Source organism: Engystomops pustulosus, chromosome 4 (genome assembly GCF_040894005.1).
Source record: "Engystomops pustulosus chromosome 4, aEngPut4.maternal, whole genome shotgun sequence".
Lineage (NCBI taxonomy): Eukaryota > Metazoa > Chordata > Amphibia > Anura > Leptodactylidae > Engystomops > Engystomops pustulosus.
In genome coordinates, this window is record NC_092414.1 from 129,521,515 (window position 1) to 129,534,747 (window position 13,233).

The window sequence follows — 13,233 nt, forward strand, 5'->3', positions numbered from 1 at the left end:
GTCCAACGAAACATGACCTGGCCACACAATTACTGATGGTAGCTAGACTATTGATACCCTCCTTCTGGAAGCAGAATAAAGCCCCCACATTAGAAATTTGGGCAAACAGAGTTGCAGAAATCTATAGATTTGAAGAACTGGTGGCGTGGGCGAATGGCACTAGGGAAAATTTTCTGAAGGTATGGGAAAAGTGGTTGGAATATATAGGAATGAGAGAGATAGCTTAATTAACCTACCGATTAGAGAAGAGGATAACTTAGAAAGCCAGAACCAAGGCGAAATTAATATCTGAGGTGAAGAAGAAGATGAAACTCGAATGAAACAATTGCCCCTATGCCCCCCCCCATGAACTACCCTCCCCCCACCACCACTATGCCCCGTATCTCTAAAATCTCCAGCTGTCTAGAAGTACTAGAAAATATCATAAGAGAAGTATATTTAGAAATGGACACAGTTAGAATAGTTTAACTGTTTTTATGGTTTTTCTTTTACAGTCTCATATTGCATTTTAAAATTTAAATATTGCTTCTATTGTAAAGTACACAAAGTATCAAAATAGACGTTGTAAGATTTAATGGAGGTAATAAATAAATAAATAAATATAGTTTAGATAATATCAGTCTTAGAAACCAGTTTTCAGGTACAGGGATGCCTAGGGCTGCGACCCAGAAGGCCTCAGGATGTACAAGATATGGATTTCTAAATGCTTACTGTATTCTAATGTATAACCTTATTTATTTGCAAATGTTCAAGACTGATAGTATAAGATTGCTTTATACACTAAAAATTTTTAATAAAGAAAGTTTTAAAACAAACAAAAACTTGTATTTCTCGTTCAGACCAGAGGGAAACACAGTCCCTAAGGCTACAATCCACTTAGTTTTCTGATGCCACAATGAATCCTATCAATCCCTCTAACTCGGAAGGATTATGGATTACATCTGTGAAAGATTTTAAAATGTTTTGGGATTGTTTTTACTTTAGTTAAATCTTCCTCATCCTTAGCTTTCACTATATCATGGACATGTTCTCTTGCCCTTATCCTTAATTCTCTTATCGTGAGCCCTACGTATATCAGACCGTAACCACATGTCGCATAATATATTACAGATGTAGTACTACACGACACATATTCCCAAATTCTGTATTCTTTTTTCCCTGTCTGCCAATTTAAACGTTGTTACCCTCTTTAATTGCTGCATGGTGCACAGTTGCCTTTCCTTTGGCCACTTGATCCAAAAATGTTCTTTTGTGGGGGTACATATTGGCTTCGTACCAACATATCCTCTAGGTTTCTACTCCTCCTAGACGTCATTAAGGGTCTATCCGAAATAGAGCCTGCCAAAGGGGGTTCAGTTTTTAAAATTCCCCAATGCTTAGACAAGTTGCTCCTTATCATACTCCTCGGTTTCAGATTTGGCCCTGTGATAGCCCATCATGATCTCTATGTGGCTATATCCCCTTTCAGCAAATCTCTTTCAGGTCATTTGCTCTAAAATTTTATTAAAGGAACAGATCCGTCTCATCCTCATTAACTGGCCAACTGGGATGGCCCTAATGGTCGATTGGGGGTGAGCCGAGGTGGCATGAGTTTACGGAGGTTGCCTTTCTGTACACATCTGTTTTTATCATACTCAGACTATCAATTAAAATCTGGGTATGCAAATGTGGTAAAGAGAACCATTATGCATCTATATGCAAATCAGCATTTACCAAGCCTACTCCAACTCCAGCAAAACAGGCTAATGTACAGGTATTACATAAGGCTGAAGAGGAAATCCCAACCAATGACTATGTCTTTATTACCTCTGCATCTAAACCACTACAGTCTCCAAATGTTATTTATAAGCACTGTTTTCAGTGCTGACATTACATTTGATGCTGGAGAATCTTTGAACATCACAGACAACAATACATATGAACAGATAAAACGATAGAAGATAAATCCAGTGCTCAAGACTGTTCACACAAAGATCTTCCCATGTGGATCTCAGATTCTGCTGTGCGAACATTTGATGTTGAAATTAGTTACAAAGACAAAATGCAGAAAACAAGCTTCTACATTTTACAAGGCTGTGGAGGTTATCTTCTTAGCTACCATGCAACTATGAACCTTGGTCTCATTCAGATCATTCACAAAATAACTGATTCAGCTGCTGGGAAATTGAAACAATTCTCTTCACTTTTTCAATTTTCAATTATAGTGATGACATACTGGTCATTGGCAAAACTCAGTCTGAACACAATCGTGCACTGCATGCTGTTTTTAGGGCTTATTAGCTCAGGGACTCACATTCAACAAAGAGAAATGTGAATTTTACAAAACCTCTCGAGTTTTATGGTCGTATTTTTTCTGCTGTGGGAATGCAGCCCGATCCTAAAAAGGTACAAACAAAAAAATTACCTCTGTTCCTGAGAATGTCAGTGAAGTTTGTTCCTTCCATGAGATGTCCAGCTACTGTGCTAGATACATTCAAAATTTCTCAACAATTAGAGCACCACTAAGAGAACTTCCAAAAGAAGGTTGTGAATTCAAGTGGTCTCCACAATGTCAAACCTCTTTTGATAGTATTAAAAATGAACTCAGTTCAACTATGGCAATGTGCTATTTTGATCCAGCTTTACGCATTGAACTAGTTGTGGATGCAAGTCCAGCGGGACTGGGAGCTATTGTAGTACAATACAAACCCAACAGTTCAGATCCAAATATCTTTTAATATGATCAGTTTGTTACAGCAACTGCAGTTGACAGGACCCTGTGTGCCTTGATACACATTTACTTGCCCGGTCCTTTGGAGTTCCCGAAAAAGTGCATTGTTCGACAATAGTTCACTGTGCCGCGATTCAATAAGATTGTGCACCCAATTTCCTGCATGTGTTGCTCCCCCGATCAGGTCCGCTGGAGTTCACCATCTTCCTCCCAGTGTACATAAGTGCATGTCTTGCGACACAATTTTAAAGTTTTAAAGGGAAATATGGTCACAGCTAATTGAGATGGACTTTCTATTACCCAGAATGCTTCACATTTCAAAGAGTTACCAGAAAATGATGCCTCTCATACCTACATAGATGTTACTGAGAGTGACAGTTCTCAACAAGACATAGCCAGTTCTTCAACAACCAAGACGTTATCCAGTGAGAGAAAGAAGAGCCCCATGGATACTTAGGAGGAGACATAGACACTGAGTTGAAAATGGAGGGAGAATGTATTTTAGAGACACTCCCTCTCTCCCTGCCCTACTCATCTCATCTGCTCGCAGTACTCATTCATGTGCTGCCTGGAGCCCTAACGTAATAACAAAATCTCAAGGCCTGGGATTTTCTGGCCGCATAAGCACCCCCATTGACGGCAATGGCAGCCCGGCGTCTGTGCCATGCCACACATGTGTGGCACCAATCCACGTCATACACGGGGGAAAATATAGAGCATGCTCTATCTTTCACAGTGTCTGCGGCCGTGCGCCACTTTTTTCTATGGAGGGGTCACCTCCTCCTCTCCAGCGCACAGCTGTATGTCAGCCCGGCTGCGGCCAGGTGGGCATACGGCTGTATGAATGTACCCTTACACTATTACCTCTACCTATACATCCTCAGCTTTCCCTACACTAGTATATAAAGAAACAATCCACCAGAAGCTGCAGCTCGTACACAGCCTCCCCTCCTCCATTCACCTCAAGTTTGCAGCAGGAAATGGCAGATGAGAGCGAAAGCAGTGATAATGTGCTCTGTGCCTCTCCATATATTCAATCTGTCCCATGTTCTGTGCTACAGTTTAGGATGCATAAATAGATAAAATAGGATAGATAGATAGATAGATAGATAGATAGATAGATAGATAGATAGATAGATAGATAGATAATAGATATATAGATGATAGATAGATAGATGATATATAGATATGAGATAGATAATAGATAGAAGATATATAGATATGAGATAAATAGATAGATAGACTAAATATATAGATAGAATAGAATAGGCAGATAGATAAATCGATAGATAGAATAGATGGATAGCATAAATAGAATAGAAATAGAATAGATACATAGAATAGGTACGTAAAAAAAAATATATCTAGATAGAATATATATATATGTATATATATATATATATATATATATATATATATATATATATATATAATAGATGGATAGCATGAATAGAAAAGATAGATAGATAGATACTGAAGGTGGGAAGATAGATATGTAGTATGATGGATGGATGAGAGGGATGGGACGTTTTGTTTTTACACTCTTCTCTAGTTGCAAAAGTTATAATACAGAAACTTAACTTGTCATTGAATAAAAAGGCAAAAATTATAGTGAACCCTAAATTTCTAATTCTAAACTTGACTACTGTAACCTTAAAATAAAAAAATCTATCAATTTGGAAATGTAGTAATAACCAGTGTGTCTTAGAAGGCGTGGCTTCTATGTGGCAGTCTGCACAGCCATGCTATGTGAAAGTGAAAGTGGGAATTCCTCAGCTCACGTAGTCAAGCTTAAAAAACTACTACAGACTCCATGGCTCGAAGGGCGGCAAAATGTGCCTTCTCTTCAGAAAGCCTTGCAGCAACTAGCAAAGAAAAACACATATGTGTAGATTTATAGTCCCTTGTAACTTGCTGAGCTCCACAAGCTACAAACCCAGCATGTTGCTTTGTCTGATGGCCAGGACCCTGGTCACAACAATCAGCACCCTGCCTCTGATGATTTTACTTGTCCTCAAGCTGCCCCTATCTGCTTATTGTAACCAAGGTAAGAGGTTCCGTTGACATTTGCAATATCATTTTAACAGCTATGTTAGTTTTATCCTGCATTCTGTATGGTAATGGTTGCTTGCATGTGTACTGCTCTGACTTTAGAATGACATCAATTTGCTGTAATGGGAATACCCCTTTAACTCCTCAAGGATGCAGCCATTTTACAGCTTAAGGCTCAGTCCCATTTTTTGGATTCTGACTTGCGTCGCTTTATATGGTTATAACTTTTGAACACTGTTACTTATCAAAGTGATTCTGAGATTGTTTTTTCCTCACATGTTGTACTTCATTTTAGTGCTAAATTTTGGCTGATGAGTTTTGCGTTTATTTACAAAAAAAAAGAAAAAATTATGAATTTTTTTACAAATTTGTCACTTTTTGAAATTCTAAATCATTGAATTTTCAGGCAGATAAATTTATTACCTAAATAAGTTGCTGAATAACATTTCCCATATGTCTACTTTACATTTTCATCATTATTGAAATGTCTGGATAATATATCCCCCCACCCCACATGTGGCCGTTACTTGTTTTATGGACACACAGCGAGGCGCAGAAGGGAAGGAGCGCCCTGCAGCTGCCAGGATTTTAGTTTTCTCATTGGCTCCTTTTGTAGGCTATAAAATTTTAGCTTTTTCGTTATTGGGGCCATGTGAGGGCATTTTTTTTCCGGGATGGGATGCTTTTTCCAGTGTTACCATTTTGGGGTTAGTATCCCCTATTGTTGTAAATTAATCAGGAGTAAAAAAGCATCAATTCTGTACAGGATTTTTTCCTTTTTTTTTTTGTTTTACCGTATAGCCTAATAATCATGTTATCTTTATTCTATGGTTCGATACGATTACGGGAATACCATACTTGAATATTTTTTATTATATTTTAACAACTTCATACTGGTTCAATAATTATTTACTTTTATTCTATAGGTTGTTACGGATGTGGTGATACTATATATGTGGGGCTTGTGTTATGATTTAGAATTTTTTGTACATTATATGTTTATGTGTTTTGGGGCTTATGGGCATTTTTATTAATTAATTTTTTATTTCATAACATTTTTTTATATATTTTTATTCCTTCCACCATGGGACATGAACAAGCATGGACATGACATGAAAAAGCTGTGTTTTTTCACCATTTTCACTGCATTTGGAATTTTTTTCCTGCTACCCAGTATACGGCATGGAATATTAAATACTGTCCCTATGAAGTGCAGTTTGTTACGCAAAAAATAAGCCATCACATCTCTTTATGTGGAAAAATAAAAAAGTTATAGATTTTTGAAGGTGGTGAGTGAAAAATGGAAGTGAAAAAACTAAAAAGGGCAAAATACTAAAGTCGTTAAAGGGTTAAGGGCTTTAGGACCAGGCCTGATTTTTTAAATTTGCCCTGTGACATTATAGGAGATTATAACTTTGTAATGCTTTAACATATCCAGGGTGTTTTCTCATCACACATTGTACTTCAAATTAATAGAAAAATGTGGATGATATCTTTGTGTTTAGTCATAAAAAAATGGAAATTTGGCAAAAATGTCTTTCAAATTATTCATTTTTATATGTTCAGTTCTACATGTTTTGCTTTTCAGGCAATAGTCATAGCACCCAAGTAACTTCATAAGTAAGATTTCCCAAATGTCTGCTTTATATTGGCGTGGGTTTTATGCATCCTCTCTTTTTTTTATAGTCAGCCCTCCTCCTCTCCATGGCGCCGGATGTATGTCCACCCAGCTACGGCCCGGCGGACATATGTTCGTGTAAATGCAGCCTTAGTCTGTGTGAGGTTAGTTTTCTTAACTGATGGCACACTAAACCGTTCATTGCAATAGACCATTGCGTATAAACAGGGTTTTTATGGATCCCTGTGGAGGCTGTAGAGAACTGTTTAAATACGGATGCCACACGGGTGTCAGCTGTGTACTATTTTTATTTGCGGTTCAGTTGCTAGGTAATTCCTTCTTATTTGACACCGCTAATGTACAGTGTCAAAGAGATACATACAGATAGACAAAACAAGTGAGCAAAATACGGCTAACAACAAAACAGGTATGTATATATGGGCACAAAAATGCTAGGTGGCGGATAATATATCGTAAAGAGTTTAACGGCCTCAGATTGGCTCACATTATACCTTCAACTGATATATGTTGTTTCTTACCTTACCAGCATACAATACCCGAGGATGATGTAGGGCTGGGTGGGAGCCTATCGTCATTACAGACAGGAAGGTGTGGGGTTCTAAACAGTCGGCTCTACTGAGGGTTGAAGGCACTCCTTCCCCCTCCCCCTTCAGGCTAACCAGACTTGGAGGCATCAGCTGTATGGGCTACTTCTGTGTTGGTATATATTCTCCCTCTGATGAGACCTCTGTCGAAACGCGTCAGGGAGGTGTGATACATGCTTGAGTACAAGGGACAGTTTTTGGGACTGCCCTTGTAAGGGCGGGAGTCATGGGGTAATAGGGTTAGACTGTTTAGAACCCCACACCTTCCTGTCTGTAATGACGATAGGCTCCCACCCAGCCCTACATCATCCTCGGGTATTGTATGCTGGTAAGGTAAGAAACAACATATATCAGTTGCCAACATCACTGCGTTCCTCATGGAATTCTGGTCTGTATTTGTGGAACCAGCCTGAGCATCTTCTGCTGAAACTGTCCTGAACAAGGGGACTTGTTTGTTGGTGACTATGCGGTTCAATTCCGCACTCTAGAATTGGCCTTGGTCACCACCTTTAAAGAAGGACTGGCTAGTCAAATCAAAGATGTCCTGTCTGCATGGGACCTGCTGTCTTCTCTGAGTGACCTAATCTCCTTGGCCACTTGGATTGACATCCAGTTCTCAAAACGTCTGGAGAAGCAACGTCTTTAACAAGCACAGATCAACACCCAACAATTGCCCCGCTTGGCTCCAGTCTCTCAAAGACCACCACAGCCGTCCTCCTTGTCTGTTGCAGAGGAGGCCATGCAGGTGAATAGAGCTCATCTGACATCCCAAGAACGCTTCAGACGACAACAGGAGAATCCGTGTCTTTACTGTGCCAGCCCAGAGCAGTGCCTCGGGACTTGTCCACTCCTTCCACAGCGTCCGGGAAACACACGCACCTAGGGTTTCTGGAGGAAGCGTCCCTAGGTGAGAGCAAAGCTTCTCCACATCTGAATATCCCTGTTCTACTCAGCTCTGGGACAGGGAGCAAGTTTCAAGCTTCTGCCTTCCTGGATTGCGGCTCTGCAGGAAACTTCGTGGATGCTGCCCTGGTCTCCCAGCATCATCTTCCTGTGATCTGTCTTCAGAAGCCTCTGATCTCATTTGTCAGTGGAAAAAAATTATGTGATCTGGTCCGGTCCTGCACCGAGCCTCTATGTCTGCAAGTTGGGGCATTGCACAAAGAGAGATTGTCGTTATATGTGCTACCCCGGTCTACATCTTCCATCTTCTGGGTCTTCTGTCGTTGCAGCACCATGCACCTGTGCTAAATAGGCAGACTGGGGAAGTTCTTTGTTGGGGACCAGAATTCCAGTCACGCTGTCTAGTGGCACTTTGTCCTGTGTTCACCATGTCTTCTCCGGTGTCCTCCAAGCCTCTGGAGTCTGGTGAGTCTCCTCGTTTCATATATGGACTCTGCCGATGTCTTCTCGGAGAAGCAAGCGGTGACTCTGCCGCCACTCCGTCCCTTAGACTGCCCTATAAACCTGTTGCCAGGTACATCTCATCCACTGGGTCGGATGTACCCACTTTCTGTGCCTGAGACTGCAACTAAGACAGCCTGTGTGAAGGAGAATCTACAGAAGGGGTTCATATGCAAGTCTAGAGATTCCCGGGCTACGCTAATTACTAACGGCGTTATCTTCTGGAAGGAGCTTGTCATCCGATCTGTATCTATACTGATCACAAAAATCTCCTGTATCTCCAGACCACCCAATTGACGACAGGCTCGTTGGTCCCTCTTCTTCTCTCACTTCAACTTCCAGATCCATTTCCGCCCAGCAGAGAAGAATGTCAAAGCTGATGCCCTCTCTCGTGCCCCTGATTTTATTGGGGGCAAACCAGCTCCTCGACAATTCCATCATCTGGGTGGTCACAGGCCGTTTCTCTAAAATGTCCCACTCTGTTCCTCTGCCTGGTCTGCTTTATGCTCCTCGTCTTGCCAGCTTGTTCTTTCTCCACATCTTCCGGCTTTATGGACTTCCTCAGCACATTGTCTCGGACCATGGAGCCCAATTTGTTTTCAGGTTCTGGCGTTCCTTGTGCAACCAACTTCAAGTAAATCTAGACCTCTAATCTGCCTATCATCTGCAGTCAAACAGGTAAGTGGAGAGAGTCAATCAGACTCTGGGCTGTTATCTATGGAATTTTGTTTCCGCTCGACAGGACAATTCTCCTATAATTCCCTGGACTCTGAATCTTTATTGTCTATGCATGATATCCACGCCCACTTCTTACTCTTTCCGTGCCTTCTGATGTTCCTGCCATGGAACACTTGATACAATACCTCAAGTCCATCTGGGAGCAAACTCGGCAGTCTCTATTTCGGACATCTGCCCGACATGGCTGTCCTTCAGATATGTCTGGCTGAAGATTCCCAGCTACAAACTTTCCTGGGTCCATTCGAGGTGCTTAAGCACATTAACCCCATGGCTTACAAGTCTCGCCTTCCTCCCACCATGCGCCTCCCAAACTCCTTCCACATCTCCCTTCTAAAGGCCTTTTATCCTGAATCGCTTCTTCGTCAAAACGCTCCTCCATCTCCTGAGGCTGATTCCACCGATGTCTGTGAAATAAAGGAGGTCAGGGACATGAAAACGGTGAGAGGGAGACATTTTTTTCTAATCGACTGATGAGGATTCAGGCCAGAGAAGAGAACTTGGGAGCCTGAAAACAACATTCTGAATCGTGGTGTTGTTCAAAGGTTCCTTCAGGCCAAGAAGAGGGGGGTACTGTCACAGGATGTGGGTCACAGGAGCACCAGTGGGCTCCCGTGTAGCGCAATCCAGGAGTCTTACCTCTCCATGCTCCAGCGGTGTCTCCTGTGCTCCAGCATGCACGCCCCTGCCTCCTAGGGCTCACATGTACCCACGATATTTAAAGGGCCAGCACACTACTAATTGGCGCTGACGGGCCACTGACCTGTGAGCCCTGCCACATCTTTGTGCTTCATAGCCTTGTTGTGCTATGTCTTCAACTCCGATCGGGTGCCACCTGTCTTGACTTTTTGCCTGACTCCGATTCTGTACCTCGCCTTGGCCACCACCTTTGGAGCGACCAGGTGGTATCTCTCCGCAGAAAGTCCAACCCGCTTTGCGGTGGGCTCTGGTGAATGCCAGGTGCCACTTAGAGTCCGCTCGCAGGTGTCAGCCCAGGCTCATTTGTATAATTTTAAAGCCTTTTTTTAAAAAAAAAAACAAAAACAAGGGCGTAAGAAGCTTAAGGAAAATCACATCCTGTCAGAGGGGGCACGCGCCAGTATGTCAGTGTGCTTGATTTACAATCCTTTATCCTGGTGGTAGATGTCCTAAAATATCATAACCACCAGAAAGAAGGCGATCCATAAAGTTTTCCGGGGTAACCAGGAAACAACCCATATCATGATCAATCATAACTAGAGATGAGCGAACATACTCGTCCGAGCTTGATGCTCGTTCGAGCATTAGCGTACTCGAAACTGCTCGTTGCTCGGACGAATACTTCGCCCGCTCGAGAAAATGGCATCTCCCGCCGTTTTGCTTTATGGCGGCCAGAAACAGAGCCAATCACAAGCCAGGAGACTCTGCACTCCACCCAGCATGACGTGGTACCCTTACACGTCGATAGCAGTGGTTGGCTGGCCAGATCAGGTGACCCTGGAATAGACTAGCCCCTGCCCGCGCTGCTCGGATCATTCTCTGTCTGGATGCCGCTAGGGAGAGAGCTGCTGCTGGTCAGGGAAAGCGTTAGGGTGTTCTATTAGAATAGTGTTAGGCAGGAGTGATTCTACAAGAACCCAACAGCCCTTCTTAGGGCTACAATAACGTTATACATTTTTTTTTTTATTAGCTTGTGGCTGGGCTTGCTGGCACTAGTAGTGCAGCTAGTACCATATTGTGAGGAATTTGCAGGGGGACCTGCTACCGTTGTGTTTAGCTCTTAGTGACACACATATCCACCTCAAACACCAAAGTGGGACAATTTATTAGGGGTTTGATTAGAATTAGGCAGAGTCTGCTGATTTTTTTTTTTTACCTTTATTTCATTTTATAGCTCAAACTCTTCTTGCAAAGCAGTGTGCTTTCAGTGTCGGCTACAAAATAGCCATAGGAGAACCCCAACGGCTTACTTAGACCTACAATAGCGTTATATTTTCCTTTTTTTGGTTTGCTTGTGGCTGGGCTTGCTGGCATTAGTAGTGCAGCTAGTACCATATTGTGAGGAATTTGCTGGGAGACCTGCGACCGTTGTGTTTAGCTCTTAGTGACACGCATATCCACCTCAAACACCGAAGTGGGACAATTCATTAGGGATTTGATTAGAATTAGGCAGAGTCTGCTGATTTTTTTTTTTTACCTTTATTTCATTTTATAGCTCAAACTCATCTTGCAAAGCACAAAATTCAGTTGTGTGCTGTCAGTGTAGGTTAGAAACTAGCCATAGCAATAGGATAGCATCGTTTTGGTTAAAAAAAAAAATAAAAATAAAAAAATAAATAAACACAAAAAAAAAAAATTAAAAGTTTACACTTTAATTTGGAAAATGTTTAACCCGAGGGCTAGGGGTAGAGGACGAGGGCGTGGACGTGGGCGTCCAACTACTGCAGGGGTCAGAGGCCGTGGTCCTGGGCGGGGTGAGACACCACCTGCTTATGAGGGAGCAGGGGAACGCCGCAGAGCTACACTCCCTAGGTTCATCATGTCTCAAGTTACTGGGACTCGTGGTAGAGCACTGTTGAGGCCAGAACAGTGCGAAGAGGTGATGTCGTGGATTGCGGACAATGCTTCTAGCCATTTGTCCACCAGTCAGTCTTCCACGCAGTCCACCCATGTCACCGAAATCAGCACTCCTCCGGCTCCTCCACCTCATCCTCCTTCCCCCCAGTCTGCCCCCTCCCAGAAAAATTTGGCATTTGAAGCGGCATACTCTGAGGAACTGTTTTCTGGACCCTTCCCACAGTCACAAACCACTTGTCCGGTTGCTGCTGAGCAATTTTCCGATGCCCAGGTTTTCCACCAGTCGCAGTCTGTGGGTGATGATGACATTATTGACGTAGTGGAAGAAGTGTGTAAAGAGGTGTCGGACGATGAGGAGACACGGTTGTCAGACAGTGGTGAAGTTGTTGTCAGGGCAGGAAGTCCGAGGGGGGAGCAGACTGAGGATGATGAGGTGACAGACCCAAGCTGGGTTGATAGGCCGGGTGAACCCAGTGCTTCTGAGACGGAGGTGAGTCCTATAGCAGAACAGGTTGGAAGAGGCAGTGGTGGGGCCAGACGGAGAGGCAGGGCCAGAGCTGGTGCATCAGCGCCAAATGTTGCCCGTAGTCAAGCTCCCGTGGCGAGGGCCTAGATTTTCAGAAGTCTGGAGGTTCTTTAAAGAAACACCGGATGACCGACGGACTGTGGTGTGCAACCTTTGCCAAACCAGGATCAGCAGGGGTTCCACCACTACTAGCTTAACTACCACCAGTATGCGCAGGCATATGAATCCTAAACACCCCACTCAATGGCACCAAGACCGTTCACCTCCGGCCGGGCACACCACTGCTCTTTCCCCTGTGTCATCTGCTAGTCAGCCCCCTGGCCAGGACCACGGCCCAAACACCTCCCGTGCGAAAACCCCATCTTCGCCTCCACGATCCTCCACAGCATCCACCAGCGTTCAGCTCTCCATACCCCAGACGCTGGAGCGCAAAAGGAAGTAAAGCGCAACCCACCCACACGCCCAAGCCCTCAACGTCCACATCTCCAAGTTGCTTAGCCTGGAGATGCTGCCCTATAGGCTGGTAGAGACCGAGGCCTTTCGAAACCTCATGGCGGCAGCCGCCCCTCGGTATTCGGTCCCCAGCAGGCTCTACTTTTCCCGATGTGCCGTCCCAGCCCTGCACAAGCACGTGTCAGAGAACATCATCCGTGCCCTGACCAACGCCGTTTCTGACAAGGTCCACCTGACCACGGACACGTGGACGAGTGCTGCCGGGCAGGGCCACTATATATCGCTGACGGCACATTGGGTTAACTTGGTGGAGGCTGGGACCGAGTCTGACCCTGGGGCTGCTCATATACTGCCAACGCCGAGGATTGCGGGGCCTACCTCGGTCCAGGTCTCAAAGGCTTACTATGCCTCCTCCTCCTCCCACCCCTCCTCCACCTCCTCCTCCTCCGAATTACCATCCGTGGGCATGGCGCCATCAGTCGGTAGCTCTAGGCACAGCAGCAGTGCCATTGCTAAGCGACAGCAGGCGGTGCTCAAACTGCTGAGCTATTACAGGGCATCACGGCGCAGACTG

General features: G+C 43.9%; 1 protein-coding gene across 1 annotated transcript in view; it reads left to right on the forward strand.

Moving 5' to 3' along the window:
* The first annotated feature begins 4,486 nt into the window (after positions 1 to 4,486).
* IL15RA (interleukin 15 receptor subunit alpha) overlaps positions 4,487 to 13,233 on the forward strand; it is a 71,169-nt gene continuing 62,422 nt past the window's right edge. Inside the window, exon 1 of the mRNA XM_072147439.1 lies at positions 4,487 to 4,757. Within this exon, the coding sequence (XP_072003540.1) occupies positions 4,595 to 4,757 (163 nt within the window). The 5' untranslated portion in view covers positions 4,487 to 4,594. The remainder of the gene's footprint in view (positions 4,758 to 13,233) is intronic.